Source organism: Pyxicephalus adspersus, chromosome 3, assembly GCF_032062135.1.
Source record: "Pyxicephalus adspersus chromosome 3, UCB_Pads_2.0, whole genome shotgun sequence".
NCBI classification, from domain to species: Eukaryota; Metazoa; Chordata; class Amphibia; order Anura; family Pyxicephalidae; genus Pyxicephalus; species Pyxicephalus adspersus.
In genome coordinates, this window is record NC_092860.1 from 110,782,778 (window position 1) to 110,799,785 (window position 17,008).

The 17,008-nt window shown below is 35.6% G+C and overlaps 1 protein-coding gene across 2 annotated transcripts in view; it reads left to right on the forward strand.

Moving 5' to 3' along the window:
- The window catches only part of NPY5R (neuropeptide Y receptor Y5), a 49,487-nt gene extending 34,359 nt beyond the window's left edge, over positions 1-15,128 (forward strand). For both annotated transcript variants that reach the window (XM_072406002.1, XM_072406001.1), the window contains exon 2: positions 12,993-15,128. In XM_072406002.1, coding sequence (XP_072262103.1) covers positions 13,002-14,369 — 1,368 coding nt within the window. In that variant the 5' untranslated portion in view covers positions 12,993-13,001 and the 3' untranslated portion in view covers positions 14,370-15,128. The remainder of the gene's footprint in view (positions 1-12,992) is intronic.
- The last annotated feature ends 1,880 nt before the right edge of the window (positions 15,129-17,008 follow it).

Below are 17,008 nucleotides of genomic sequence, written 5' to 3' on the forward strand. Positions count from 1 at the left end.
AGAAAGAGGGGAGAAGGACAGAAAGAGGCAGAGAGAGGGAGAATATAGAAAGAATGGGGAGTGGACAGAGGGAGGGAAAGAAAGACAAGACAGAGAGGTGAAAAGAGTGGGAAAGATAGGAAGAGGGGAGAGAGAAAAAATGGAAAGGTGGAGAGGGGGGGCATTAGAAAAAGAGATGAAAGAGGGGCCCTGGGGAGAGAGACAGAGGCAGTAGAGACAGTGGATGGAAAAGAGAAGAGAGAGGGAGGAATAGAAACAAGGCGGGAGAACATGGAAGAGAGACACAGGAGGGGGAGAGAGAAAAACAGAGGGAGGGAGGAACTGTGAGAGGGAGTGAGGGGATATTGAGTGAAATAATGGAATGGAGAGAGAAGAGTGGTACCTTCAATACAGATGTTACCCTGCAATGTATGCGACCTTGGTATAATTACTTTCGCATTGTGCTTTTTCCTACTTGTTCACCAGCAGCAGCAGGCTCCAGTTCCACATGTTGAGATTTTGTAATGCTGCCCCTTAGTGAACATGCCACCCTAGGACACAGCTTAGGTGGCCTTGTGGGACATCTGTCCCTTTAAAGAATATATGATATTTTAAAATCGTGTGTTAATTATTTGTGTGTTATAAGAACAGCTGAATTCGCCGCAAGATTGAGTTTTAAAAACTCACTCTGATACGTCCCATATCCCCTCCTTAGATGGCAAATTTGTGATTAAAAGGGTGTTAAAAACATTATTGGTGCTCTGTAATCATTATCTCAAAATACAGAACACCAATTGTTATATATAATGTGTTATTCTTAACAACACAAATCCAAGGGGAGAAAGACAGTCACCCCTTTTTTGTGCCCATAGCAGTCTCATAAACAGAAAATCCCTTGGTTTTAGCAACAAAAACATTTCAAGAAGCAATATTTCAGCCCTAGAAATAGTAATAAAACATTTCCTGATATAACTTTAAGAAAACACTTTTCCAAAAGAAGCTGACTTTAAATGTCTTGCCTATTTAATATGATACTTTTTTAGCATCTTAATTCTTTAGAGCTCATAAACCCACCAGTTGGCCAAACTGGCTGCAACACTCAGCATTTTTCTGTTGGCATGTGTCTGGGATAGCTCTAGCATGTGGGAGCTGCTACTCCATGTAACTGGAAGAAGGGTTAGGATAGTGGCTGCTGATAGGTCTGTCTGTGTAGAGATACGTATCAGTAACAATGTAATAAGAGAGTAAATGCTGCTGCCATAGTGCTATAAATATTCTGTCTTTTCTCTTTTTAAAACCACAGACATACATTCCAAAGTCATTTTAAATCACTGAGACTAAAACTAGTCACCATAGTGCCATTGCTTTTGCCTACTTGTTAGCAAAGTAGACTTGACAGTTACATGGCAACAAAGATGAAGCTTGTTAAAATGTTGAACTCTGAGAAAAAAAAACTTTGGGGCTTTCTGTGTAATAGAAAATTTGAAACTATCTATAGCCAAAACTTTCACCATACTTCAATTCTATTTATACTTGTAAATACATAAAAGGGGAAACAGGTAATTTGTTTTGTTTTTGACCGGTACATCTTTTTAACTATTACTGTGTCAGTAAGTCTATTACAGTGACAGTAAGTCTATTAGTCATATTATTTCCTTTAAAGTTGATGATTTGTGTGTTACTGTACTGTTTACTAGCTATACTATATACTATTAAAATTGAACATAATGCTATTTTAGATGCAACTTTAGAATTGGTATCTGTTATTCTTTCATTCCTGATAAACATTTATTTGCTTAGGGCCCCACACATGGAAGAACACAGGTTCGAAGGAAGAACACATTTTGATCTTTTGATTTTGTATGATCCCACCTCCTCTAATGAATGGGTTTGTGCAGATGCTATCTACTTCAGTTATCATTTTATAGATCAGATCAGTCTATTATTTGTAGTTCTTCTATAACTGGATACCAGTTTATTTCTTCATACCATATTTTAAAATGCTCCTGCTCCCAAACTTATAATGCATTTATACAGGTAGTTCCCGGGTTACATAAGAGATAGGGACTGTAGGTTTGTTCTTAAATTGAATTTGTATGTAAGTAAGCCAGGATAGGTATATTATTTTAATAAATGTAATTAGGACAGATGTTTGTCTCAACATATTATTAGGCAGCATTGTGTCAGTTACTGTATAAAATCCTCACTGTGAGCTAATCACAAACAAAGCAAAAAAATGATACATTTTATGGAGTCTAGACATTTATTAACTTCTGGAGCAAGCTGTGCTTTGATATGCAAAAGAAACTGCAGAGTTTGTCTTGGTCATTAAAGAGTTACAAGATGTTACAGATCAGCTCCACTCTTAAGATCACCCACAACATCAGCTGTCTTTAGCAAAAGATTTTTTCTGCAATTCATGCAAACCACCCTCCTTTCCCCATCAAGCCTCCATCCTGCACACGAGCAAGCAGGGAAGCCCCGTTGGGATCTAGGAGGCATCTAAATCAAATACATTTTAGTGACACACAGCACTCAATAGACAGTGTGGTGACCGTTTATCTTTGGTATAGTGAAATAAATGGAAATATACAAACTGTTTGTCAGCCTATTTAGGCACAAAATAAACAGCAATAAAGGTATTGTTTGGCCCAACACATTGTATTATCATGATGATAAGTATTTCCCTTAATCCCCTTTTTGCTAGTCTGTAATAGATGTTATGTGACAAGTTTCTACACATCAAAATCATAGGTAAGGACAGCTTGTAATCTCTTGGTATTCCCAGTTTGGTCTACAGTAAATGTTATCTGTCAAGTTTCTTAAATAAAATACTGTTATGTTTCTGCAGTATAAATGTATAGATGTGTCTCTTTTTCAAGGCTTCCAATTGCAGTTTTGTGTGACTGTGTAAAAGTCATTCTTTCTGCATAAAAGAACCATCTCTTGAAATTAGATTCCAGACATTTCCCTTCCTAGTTGATGTTCGTTATCAATGTGTTTCTCACCTTTTTAGCTCTTTATTTCATATCTGACAATTGGCTCACAGCAGGAAAAAAGTATGTACCTTATGCTTAGGAAAAGGGCCATTTATATTTTATTTCAATTGAATGCTATTTTATAAAACTTAAATAAAAATGGATCATAGAAGAGAGAGGGAAAGGTACAAATGGCACCTGCAGATCCTATTTTATTGTCTTGGTTACAAAGGCAGTCAGCAGAGAGATTGGCTCAGGAGGTGTAGATTGTATGTTGTGAAAAGCCAAAGTGCAGAGTATGTCTTAATACTTAAAGTATATGTTTACCAAAGTATATTTTTTAGTAGGTTTGACATCTTCCATCACTTTATACAATTGCCTTACAAAGGAGGTATCAGTAAAAAAAGAAATCTTTCTCCGAGTTCTTCTTTCTACATCTCCCGACCCCGCACCTGACAGAATATGTAAAAAAAAAATAGCATTGAACAATTTTTACCACATAGACCACATAGACAAATGTGGTGAATGTCACTGTTTAGGGAGTCATTAAAGGGAATGAGGGGTGGGGGACAGAATCAAATTCACTGCCTTTCTCACTTTTGGCTTTAACCCTTTTTTTACTGACTGTTGGTGGGTCTTCCAACCTGCCCTGAACTAGTAGAGTATTTTTAAATTATTAATTGATGCCAATTAGGTCAATTTTCACCCATTACATTAGTAAAACTAACAAATATGGAATATTTTTGGTGCTGTTTTTACTTGTTTTTAGCTTGTTATGACTATACCAATTGTGGTTTTTGCTGACTAGTGATGTTACATAGCTTTAGTCACATGATGATACCATTTCTATGGTATGATCAGTAGCTTTCAACAGATAAATTAGGTCAATATTGCAGTGATCATTATCATTTCTAATGTTATGCATACAGTCAGTGAAATAAAAAATAACAATCATTTCTAATGTTATGCATACAGTCAGTAATGTTTAATAGTTGTTTTTCATCATTTGTCTATATATGAGCAGGTGGTGATTCAAGGTGCTTCCAGTCATATGAAGTAATAAAAGGTCATTTCTGCTACAGGCTACAAATATTATATTTCATACCATATTTATACTGTTTCACAAAAAAAGTTCAATATTCTGTAGCTAGTTCATGTACCCTCTATTGCCTTGGGAACTAAAAAACTGTCAGGTATAGTTATACATTTGAAATGGCTAATTCAATTGTGATTTAAAAAGTGTAAATGTGATTCTTTAACTTTGTAACTAGAAATGTGCTAAGGAATTTGCAAATTAAATTTAAATTTGCCTATTTATATATTTATATTTATGCAGACTTGTTCTATTGGTAAAATCTATCCATAGAGTCCTATCTTATAGGGCTCCATTTATAAACACATATTTATAAAACATTTATACATCATCTCACATTCCCTTTAACATTCCCTGGTGGGATTTAGTTATTGCTTTTGAAACACATGGACCTGGAAGACTCCCCCAGGGGAATGTTTGAGGGAATGTCTGAGTCCCTTTGTATATATATTTTTATTGTCCATTTTCCCTAAATTTAATGATAATATAATAATATATTGAATATTGAACAAATAAATCTGCATAAAAATGTACAACTTCTTTACACAAAATGAACAAAATACATTTCATGAAATCCTGTTTTGTAGTACACAATTGTTTTTTTTTTCATTTCAATGCATTTGATATGTAAATAAAGCACAATGCATGATACCACTGGTATGTGTGACTTCAGCCGTTAAAGTAGATCTACATCCAATTGGATGTTTAGTATAGATCCTATTTAGTGGTTTTCAGTTTAGATCTTATTTAATGCTGGTTATGACATGATCATTATATTCTGTTAGATAGAACTAAGCTTTTGTCATGTTTTATGTTTTTTCATGTGCTTTAAAACTTTTATTTTCTTATGTGTGAGAGACTGCAAGATGAACACATGCATATAGAAGAATGCATATCATATAATGAATGTGACCAGAGCACCAGTTGCTATCATTGTAGCAACCATTACAAAAAATAATTTTAGTAAATAAAGTGAAGAATTGTCCTTTAAATTTTGAAAATAAATATTGTGCATTTGAATTGGCAAAAGCATCCAATATAAAGCTGAGCTCCAAGCAGACAGTTAAAAGACATATATAATTAAAATACTGTAGACCTCTTCCCCCTATTCTCCTTTTTTTGGGTAATAAATGCAATTAAAGTATTGAATACTTGCAGTGGTCAAGAAACAAGAATTGCACATTAGTTGTACCCTGTAAATAAGTAATACATTGGAGAATCCCAGATCCAAAAAATAAGAGACAAACTAACTTTCTTGATTATGTGTTTGGGGCTGCAAAACATTTTTTGTAAATATGTATTTACCTTCTCCTGCAAAAGTTCATGAGTGCCTAATACGATAAAATCTCTAGGTAAAATGCTCACTACAATTAAAATTTGTTTGGAAAATTTGCTGTTATGCCCTGGAAGCCATAAATACAAATATAAAGCTTGCAGCTGATGTTTTCACAATAAACCTGATTCGAACATCTAGCGCATGAAAGCTGAATATTAGAATTTGAGGTCCTAAGTAAGAAAATGTGGACCATTAGCTGGATTGGTAGATATTGACAACTGTTAATATCTGCCAGCTGGATTGGCCAAAGGGCTCAGCCATGATGCACTGACATCATTCCTGACATTGCCATCGTCTTCTGTAAAAGACAGAGACAGGCATGCCAATGCATCGGTTTGCCATTGGATGATCCACAGCACAAGCACTGTTACACTACTATTTCAAATTCCAAATTTTGATGCAAGGTTGGGCTAAATACTATGATACCTATCCAGCCACCACTACTTAAGACCTTTTAACTATTAGAATATATCACATTTCAGAAATCTCCATTCACTTCCTATCCTAGAGATAAAATTGGAAGTTGGAGTGGAACTGAGTTAAAATTTTACCAAAATTGTGAGCCCTTTTATTTCTGTAATAAAATAAACTCACCTGTCCGATTGCAATTTTTTAAACTCATCTGTTCTGATGGGATGTGGATGAGACAGTTATCATCCAAGCTGTTTTTTTCCATTGGGAGATGTTCCCTCTATTTGTCTTGTAACAGCAGTAAAATGTTAGCATTTCCTTTTCCTTTATGTCCGACTAACTTGGGATGTGGAGTCAGAGTCAGTACATTTTTGCCAACTCCAACTCCACAGCCCTGCTGCTAACAAAAGTAACCAAAAGAGAAGTGAGGAGCAAATCACTTAAAAAAATCCCCAGGCAGTAATAAAAATCTGGCAGAAATTTTAATTCTTCTCCCCCAAAACTTGATTAACAATTTGAAATTTTGGAATGTTTATTACCTGCTTTGCTATGTGGCAAGCTTGGGAAAACAAAATATGGGTATAAGGCTGTAAGATAACAGTGGAGCTTCCAAGCCAAAACCCAAAAGACAACAGCAATTCAGCACAGTAATATATGGTAATGAGTGCAAGAGATATATTCCAGGTCCATTTACACAATAATACATTTCTATTTATAGAAAATTCACAATACTTGGGTTAATTACATGTGGATTAAATGCAGATTTTCTATGACTGTTTAGCTCTGATACATTGTTAATTTAAAACAACTGTTATAGTCACTTGTCAATCACCTGATTCATTACTCGACATGATACTCAACACAGATACCTGTCAAATTATGTTATCACTTTATTGTTCAGAAATCAAGAAAGTGAAAGAAAATAAATTGAATTACTGCTCCCTGAATAATTTCCCTAATAAAGTTGAAGAATTATCTGTACGTATAACCATAAAAATAAAACTGACAAGACAGAGCAAGAAGTCTGCTTATATGAAATATGATACACTTTGGAGGATAGGTATAGTAGGAAAAGATAAAAAGTTTATCGAAAAAAAAGTTATTCTAATTATAACCATTTTTGTACATTTTTGGATATAAAGTGGGAAGAAGCATAGAATGTCAGTGAGTGTTTGTTGTTGGGATTTATTTAAAAATCAATGAATCTGACAATCTAGTGAATAGGAATAGGTTCATCTGTTTTCCATGGCAGTGATTTATTTTCCATCAGGAACATTTCAGCGAATGTCAGATGACGTGAATTGAATCTCATTGGATCAGTTGAGAAATGTTACTGAATTGGTAATTCAAAGTCAGAATTGGGATTTTAGCTGGGCTTAACTAATTCGGCCACTGGAAAATGACAGGTATAGTAATATCAGATTAGAATTCGAATTGCTTAAATTCTAATTTGAGGTTGAAATGGCTGACCAGAGTCAGTATGGACTGAATCCGACATCCACTAGTCCTGATGACCATTGTCAACTTTACTGAAAAGACTTTATTTATTAAAGCTCTCCAAGGATACACTTTCATCGGTGAACATAGGTGATCCAAAAAAACTGGAATGGATCTAATCCAGGATTAAAAACATTTGCTAACAAATAGAAATCCATTGCAGGTTTGCTGGATCACCCAGGTTCACCGAAAGTGTATCCTTTCCAGCCTTGGAGAGCTTTAACAAAACAGGTTCAAAGTGAGAAATTCACAATATTGAGTTAGAAAGGTTTCCTTTCCTTACTATGTTTAATGAGCAGGAAGTGAAGGGAATCATCCTCAAGGGGAAAAAAGCAGCAACAGGAAAAAAAGTTCCCAGTGGGGTTTTGAACAATTAATTCTACACCATATACAAAAAAAGTCAAAGATATACAACATTTTTGTACAGTTGGGAGATTAAAATGTTTGTGGCTTGTACCATAATTTAGTCTGCTTTTATAAGACATAGCACTGCGTTTTTCACCTGTGTGCAATAATACCCATTTCATGGTTTAACAAATACTGTTCTCAACAACTGAAGTAATTATAGACTACTGCAGGGAATATATTATTTTCAGGCAATGATTCTAAAACTCATATAACAGTTCTCTTCGTAAAAACACCAATGTAACAACATTTAGCTGTAAATAGAACAATAATGTTCAGTGAGTATGGTTACTTTAGCACAGACATAAAATCAATCATCTGTTTAACAGATTTCTTCTTGGTAATCAATGTAAATAAACTTGAGACCATTTTTCTCCTGTCCTGCTTCTTAGAAAGATAGGGGGTAATTACTTTGTATTACACTGCAGGAGTGGATATCAAAATTCTGCTTCTGTGTAAAATGACACTTAGAGATAAATATTTAGAGCAGATTTGTCAGCAAATTTTATCTTGCCTATCCTTTTTATATAATGAAAAAAGAGGAGCCAATGTGGCAGACTTAGTGGGAAACCCACAGCCGCCTGGGATACATATGTCACATATCCCAGGAGGGCTTCTTCTGCACATGCCCAAGATCAGGCATGCATCATCAGTGGGTTTGTTAAAAAAATGTGCACATGCACAGCACATTTTTTTAAATTTTGAGGAAGGTGCATCACCCAATCTCATGCCTGCGCAGTGGGAGATCAGGTGACAAAAAATAAACCGAGAAGAAAATGGCAGCACCCGCTGTTCAGCCCATGCAGAGAAGAGGGAAGACGAGACAAAATGGACACTGGCACAAAATAAAAATGTAGATCAGGGTCTCGGGTCACTCGGGTCTCATTTAATAGAGCTACTCAAGATTGGAAGAGATAAACTTTCATGGGTGAACTTGGGTGATCCAGCAAACCTGGAAAGAATCTGGTCCTGCACTGAAAACATTTGGCAACAATTAGTTACTGATTTTTAAGAAATCCATTCCAGGTTTGCTGGATCACCCAACTTCCTCTGTCTTTGGGAGTTTTATTTAACCAGGCCATCTGACTTCATACTGATTTACTTGGTTGTTAGGGTCTATACTGAAGGCTAAGCATTGGTATAAAAGCCAGGTAATTGGCATATAAATTAGTAAATCAGAACAGACAGAATTCATGTAGAGGCTGTGGACATTTTGACAAGTCTACTCACTGCCTGGGACACATTGAGGTACTTATTCTATAGTTATTTCTCTCATGTCCTTTTAGAAAGATTCTGATTGTTGTATTCGACTGTTGGGTAAAAGTGGCATAAAAATGTAAAAACATAAAAATGTAAAAATGTTTAAACCTAATGGCACTTAGCAACATAAAATGAAAGACTAGAGTTATTCTGACACATTTATCATGACAACGTCTACTTACTCTGTTCCTGCAGCTTTTTTTCAACCTTTTTTCTCTGAAGGGACCCTTGAAATAATTTATAGGTCTTAAGGAACCCCTGCTAAAAATAATTATACTTACAGCCCACACATATTCAAATGATCAATAATTTGTTAGAGTAAAAAAAAGTTTGAAATAAAAGAATAAATAATATGGCATACCTCGAACATTTCTAGGTCAAATAATATTTCTACACCTATTTTCTCAAGAACAAAATTATTTTCAGTAATGACAGAAAAGTAAAAGAGACAGTAAAAATGTTGGTGTCAATGTACAATTATCCCCTTACTTTTGGGGTAGGTGGAAATTTGTACCCGTGCATTGGTGGTTTATGTACATGGGAAATCGATTTGCCATGATCACTGCCCAAAGAACCAACCCCAGAAAGAAAATATCTGGTCCTCAGCCTTAAATACAAAGTACAAGTAATCAAATATATCATATTTTACTTTCTTGAAATACTGTAACGTTGTGTAAGTAATTTCTGTCTCTCCCTGCAGCTTTCTTTTCAGAAGAACACAAAGCAGGCTGTGTTTGACAAACAATTTCATGGAATTTTCTTCTGTAGTTCATTTTTTTCTTTGGGCATTTACAGAATATTGTGACAGCACATATGAGTCTCAGAATTCTTATTTTTCACAGCAATATGCAGTGAGAATTTAGCCCTTGGACATTTACAGGTACCATAACGTCATTTCATAAAATTAGATCAGTAGGAGAGAGTGTTTGTTCACTAAATATCACAACAGATCTGATTTTATGTGAGATTGAATGTATACCTTATTTTTTGCTGGACACTTTTAAACCAGACTGTATACAGAAAAATTACTTTTGCAATGATTTAGGCTACGTACACACTTGCAATGGTTCTCGTTCGATAATCAGCTCAGGGCCGATACCGGACGAGAATCTGGCATGTGTACAGCGCATGTCGACCATCGTCCGAACGACCGTAGTGGCGGATCCATGGACAATGGACGACGAACGATCTTAATGGAAGTGAAGGGAAAGAGCTCACAGCGGGGTGTCGCTCCCTCGCTCTCCTCCTCCCCTCTCCATTGAGCAGAATGGTGCTGTGTGTACCGCACTCGTTCATGAATTGTGCAGTCATTTGTTGGAAAGGATCGTGAAAGATCTTTTCCAATGACAATAACTGCACGTGTGTATGCAGCCTTTTTTAAGGGATATTGTAGGTGTGAAGTGCTGATTACTATTTAAAATTTGATGTTTAATTCTAGATCATAGGCTTGAATTGGGACAATATCTTCCAAACATTGTCTAGTCCTATGCTGTACTACATTTACAACCTTATACCAGTACTACTGGGACTGTTTAATGCTATTATATGAACCATACACCCATAATGCTGCTGTAGATGTGTCAGATGTCACTGCATTGTATTAACCAGCAACCCACAAATTCTGACTCACTCCTACATAATGACTCCATCCTACAAATCCCCTTCATTTCTGTCCCCACAATCTGTCATCTAAACAAATCCAAGAGTTTAGATACTGCAGGGGTCTGCCTACTGACAGAACTGAAATGATTTGTAGAGATTTTTTGAATAGCTTCCTTTTGGGAAATGCTAAATATTTGGCCTGTGATCATGTGCCCTCAAATCAGTTAGCCAAACTGGCATTAAACTCAGTCTAGACGCATTGTTAATAGTGCTACATATACAAATATTGACCACTCCACTAAGCAGACCTATTGCTTTACAAAACTTCCTAAGTTATGTAATTACGAAAGGAAAGTGTGGGATTTCTGCAGATGTTAATAATTTAAATAACCAATTAATGCCTAAAAATGATATTGGGGAACCTGCAATTGACTTTTTGCATAGATATATTAGGAAAATGTTGAATATGCAAAATGGATCATATCACCAGATCTGATAGAATATCCCAGGTTCAGATATTAACGTCTTTACTTATTATTAATATTATACTTTTAATTCCAAGCATGTGTACCCCACCAGTGATACATATCCTACACTAGGTAAGAAGAACTCTATACATGTATTTAAACAGCATATAGAAGATTAGTATTTAACACTTCTGTTTTATTTTTGCCAAATCTAATTTTGTGGTTTTAAATTGTTGCTTAGTTACTGTGCAAATCACTTAAAAAAGCCTTGCAAATACCAAGTGATAAGGGTATTCATTGTCATCATTGTACATTAAGATAGAGAACAAGGACAACATGTACGGGAACATCCTTCGCTCTTTGGAACCTGTTAAAGGGAGTCAACTTGGTGTTGAGAAGGTGGACAAGCTATAATGCACTCACCATTGTTCGTGGCCTGAAGGAGCTTGGTTAAATAAAGTCTAGGGGTAGTTTACACTGTGCAGTCTTTGGTCCTCGTACTCATAAAATACCCCTTACTGTGTGTGACCCCAGCTTCTTAGGCACATGCAGTTCATCCTCACACACCCATTTAATTATTGTATAGATATCCACCACTGCACATAAAAGAACCTAAAGGCAAACACTTTGAATTGTTCAGACTTTATTGAGGTGGTGTTTACTTGGCTTAGCCTCTGTAAGACAATATGAAACACACTGTCACTGTGTTCAATGTAATAACAAAAGTATTATCATGATCAAGTATTATTCCTGGTGAAGAATTTAGTCCCAGTGCTTTCTTACCAAACTTTCTTTTAACTAAATTATTTCCAGAAAATTTTAATGAATATTCACATATACAATTCTATTGTGTTACCTGTGCTTTAAGCAAAAGTTTCATTAACATAATCCATATCCATCCAAAATGAATAAATAATTAATAAAACAGATCGAAGACAGCTAACATGTTTTCTTAGCCTACAATAAATATTATTAAAATGGTTGCAAACGACACACCGACAAGTGACTGGTGGTAAAAGTGGGATGGATGGGTACATTGGTCACCTGTGGAAAGGGGATACACTGATTGTTGGGGGTGACTGGGGGTACAATGGTGGTCAGTGGGTTCTGACCTTGTATACTATGTCCCATGCTGCTTTTTACTCCCTCTACTTCCTCCTCCTTTCATCTGGGATCTTAAGACAAATTTTCCAACCTAGCATGCCCTCTATAATAACAGACCTTCTTGTGGTCATCATGAATACCAGACACAAAAATGTATGGTAATAAAATGCTTAACTGGCACACGAGGCATGCAGAAAGGTTTCCCTGTGGGAGGCTGGTAAATGTTAATGTTTAAAAATGTTGATACAAGTCTACTTAACCATGCCTCTCAAATCACAAGTGCCTAATATTTATTCATACCCTTATGGACTTTATGTGTATCTCAGTTGAAGTAGTCAGATCACTCATTACCTAGGAACTAACCCCTCTCCATTTATTATATTTAGTTATATTTAGTTTTAAAGTGTAGGCACGTTTTATTTAGGGTTCATTGCTGTCTCCATTCTTCATGTAAAATCTATGCAATGTTAATTTGGAGGTAAGCAGCACACATTCTACTTTTTTACAAGACCATTAAGTAACTACAGTGTATAATTAAATAAGCAGTGAATCAATTCTTCTTGTTAATGCTGAAAAACTTAGATTCTTTCATTTTCACTGGATTGCATCATTATTTTCCTGCTAATATATAAGTGAATCTTCTTTTAACACACAAAAAACATTGGCAACAAATTATTTAGTACAAAAAAGTTTTATGTGTATGAGTTCACATCAGTGTGCATTTTCCAACGTTAAGCAAAAATATATATATTTATATATTTTGTTATTTTTGGCATCAGAAGCTAATCAATACTGTAGCTTTCAGAGTGTTGCAACTTTTACATGGCTTACTAATTGCTTTTCTTTGTATCTCAAAGCAGAGCTGTGAAATGGATTTGGACTTGAAAGACTTTATTAATAGAACAGTTACAAAAGAAGAGAACAGCACATTGGATATAGCAACCACTAATTTCCCTGCATGGGAGGATTATAACAGCAGCGTGGATGACATACGATACTTTCTAATTGGTCTATACACCTTTGTAAGCCTGCTCGGATTTATGGGGAATCTCCTGATTCTGTTAGCTATTTTTAAAAAGCGTAAACAAAAGACAATAATCAACTACCTCATTGGAAACCTGGCTTTTTCAGATATTCTGGTTGTACTTTTTTGTTCACCCTTTACATTGACGTGTGTCTTACTTGACCAATGGATCTTTGGTGAAGTCATGTGTCATGTTGTGCCTTTTCTCCAATGTGTTTCAGTTCTTATCTCCACTTTAATGCTCATGTCTATTGCCCTGGTGAGATACCACATGATTAAACACCCGCTCTCCACCAATTTAACTGCCAACCATGGTTACTTTTTGATTGCCACTGTCTGGACTTTAGGCTTCACTATATGTTCCCCCTTACCAGTTTTCCACAAAATTATAAATATGAGAGAAGCATTTAACTTAGAGCCCTTGATGAATCGTTACCTGTGTGTTGAGTCTTGGCCCTCTGATTCATACAGAATTGCATTCACCATTTCATTATTGCTGGTGCAGTACATATTGCCACTGTCCTGTTTAACAATAAGTCATACAAGTGTTTGCAGAAGCATAAGTTCAAGACTGCCAAACAGAGATGTCAAAGTTGAAGAAAACGAGATGATCAATCTGACCCTTCAGCATCCTAAAACTAACAAATCTGTTGTGGAAATCTGTAGTAGTCGAAGATGGAGCTACTCTTGTATCCGCAAACACAGAAAGCGATACAGCAAAAAATCAGCCAGTGTTGTCCCTGCAATTCTAAGAAGACACCAAGAGAGTAATACTGGAGACATCCCAGAAACATCAACCACAGAAAGGAGCCATACTTTGCCCTCCAGTGTTCACACTTTACCTTCCAGTGTTTATTTACCTGGAGTGCCCATATGCTTTGAAATGAAGCCAGAAGAGAACTCAGAACTAAGCAACGTGAACTCTGTCTCTAAATCCATAACCCGAATAAAGAAAAGATCTAGGCGTGTTTTCTGCAGGCTGACAGTATTGATCTTGGCTTTTGCTGTCAGTTGGATGCCACTTCACCTCTTTCACCTTGTAACTGATTTTAATGCCAACCTAATTTCCAATCGACATTTCAAATTAGTTTATTGCATCTGTCACTTGATTGGTATGGTCTCCTGTTGTCTAAATCCCATATTGTATGGATTTTTAAATGAAGGCATAATGGCAGATTTGATATCTCTCATCAAGTGTTTCCAGATATCATAGGCTGGAATCCAGCTGTCATTTTATTTCCTGTAAATTGAAAATGCAAAAATTGTCTACAGAGTTGTATAAGACACACTATGAACTGGGCAAAAAATTAGCCATGCACCAGTAAAAATATACAGTGCTTACCTGCTGGACCTTAGTCATCAACTAATGTTAATTTAAGATAAAGTTTATATTTGCAGACATGTTTACAGTATGGCATATGATCTCCATGAGGTCAATTTCTACTCTTTTTACTAGTGTAAAAATGACATTCGGTATGTACAATACTTGTTTCTGTTGCTCTTACGTTTTATTTACTCGGTAACTATGTATGCTGTTATTTAAATGATATTTTCTACAAATTACATTTATTAATGTAATTAACTATTAATTGATGCATCATATGTAAGTGAATGTTTATTTATTAGATTTTAAGACATTGTACAGGAAACACATTTACGTCAGTGTATATTAGATTAATATAAATGTATTTGCAGAAAAGAGGTATTAGCTTTGAATTTGTATAATTTTAAAATGTTTTTCCTCTTATAACTGTTTTTCCTAAAACAGAATAATATTTGTGCAAGAGTTATGTCAAACAGTGCATTGCTTGCAGAATAATTAGAAAGTCTGGCGTAACGGTTGCCCTTAAATTATTTCTATTTTTTTTTTTTTTTTCATACTGCACATGCAGAGCTTTGCCATTCTAATAAATTTTACCTTGTGATTTTAGTGTGATTATTATTAATAAAACGCTATTGCTATAAGACAGAAGTGTCTATGTTATCATTATACATTAAAGAAGAACCACAATGTTTTTGTTTTACTACTGCCTGGTGTTCTGTTAGAGAGATTTACCTTAACTTCCTGTGAGCATGACCAGCAACACATAAAATGAAAATGATTTTATTTAGAAGGGTGTGAAAAAGCAACAACCAATACATTTTTACTAGTGTCCCTGTCCATGCTGAAGCTTAAGTCTTACTTTATATCTGTTAAAATTTGGTCAATATGTCAGGAAATGGGAGCTCATATATATCTGACATCCACTAACTTTCTAAACAAAGGGCCAGTTTACTGTCCTTTAGACTTTAGGCTTCTGGACTTTGGCCAGTGGGAACAGGAAATGCCCTGGTCAACGGTGGTGGTGGTGGTTGATAGAAGTAGGAAAGCCCCAGGGTTGGTGAGAAGTCAGAGAAAAACATGGCCTAGTGTCTATGGTTAGTGGTAAGAGCAATAATGCCCCATTGTTGGTATCAATGGAAGAAATAGTGGCCAATCATTGGTATCAGTGGTAGGAATAGTCAATGGAACATATAGCACCGTATTGTTGATGTTAGTTGTTTGAATAGCTCGCCATCAGTGATGATAGTGAAAGGAAATGTTACTAAAGGGCTGGTTAATGAACATACATGGGAAACATCCTCTTTCAGCCCGTGGGATGCAGTGATATAAGAGTTTTTCACTTTCTGTGTGTATTTTTAGTCATGTCACAAAGAAAGTATGCCTCAAAGCAATGTTTTTAACATATGTAATCAAATAAAAAAGTACTTACAGATAAAAGTGATATGCCGATATATACATCTGACATGGTATTCATTCTCATAATCTAAGTCAATGAAAATACAAATCTCTCATGTTGAAAAATTAAATTCACCACTTAAGTTTACAACTGCTTTAAATCTTTGCAATAAAATCAATTATTCAAGGAAGTATGCAGGTAAAACTAGTGTTTTTTAGGCTTTAGATATCAAGGGGGCTTTAGTTCTCTTCAACATTGATGTGTGTGGTGTAATCCTACCAGGATTAAAAGAGGCCATTAAAGATAGTTATCGGTGTCTGTGAGTCTAGCAAAGGATTTTAAAATATTACCAAATTCTTTGAATTTATTCATTTCACTGTATGGAACAAAATCCCCAAGTGGCACAGGTTGAAATCACTGCTAGGTTGGTAACTGATTTGCTAACTTTACGGAGGTATATCATGTTCTACATTTCATGATTTTCACTCATTTTAGCATGATATTCATCATTTGTGAAACACAGCAGTAAGATTAGCTAATCAGTTAGCATCATGTGAAATTCACTGTTGTACTCTTTTTCGCTTTTGATACACTTAAGAAGCCATCCAGGTTATTTAAAATGAAAGTTTGGGCAGTGTGTATATCAGAAGAAGTGATCTTTCCTTCCTTGAGTACTGCAGTGGAATGTGGATTACTGTCAGATGGATCCATAGCAGAGGATGGTGATGCTTTCTTCCCCTGGATACAAGGAGAAAGTTTCGGGTTAAAACTTAAAGCAGCTCTGCAGCTCCATAATGCTTTATTTACATTCTTTTTTGTTGTTGTTGTTATTTCTAACTGTGCTACAGCAAAATCCAAAATTAAAGAAAAAATGGTCAAGGTTATCACACCCTTTGACTTAGAAAGCCACAAAAGCATGAGAAATAGTCAAGTATGGCTCTTTCCTCTAAATGGCAGTGCATACAAACCAGTAGAAATCTGGAACACAACCCAATGGTAAGGAGCTCTGGTAAGAGTGACCAGTCCCCGCCTTGTATCAACCATATGGACACTCCCGATGGATATGAAGTTAAACCTAAAGAAGGCTGCTGTGAAAAAAAAAAAACATCACTAGCACTAGTAATCATCTTTG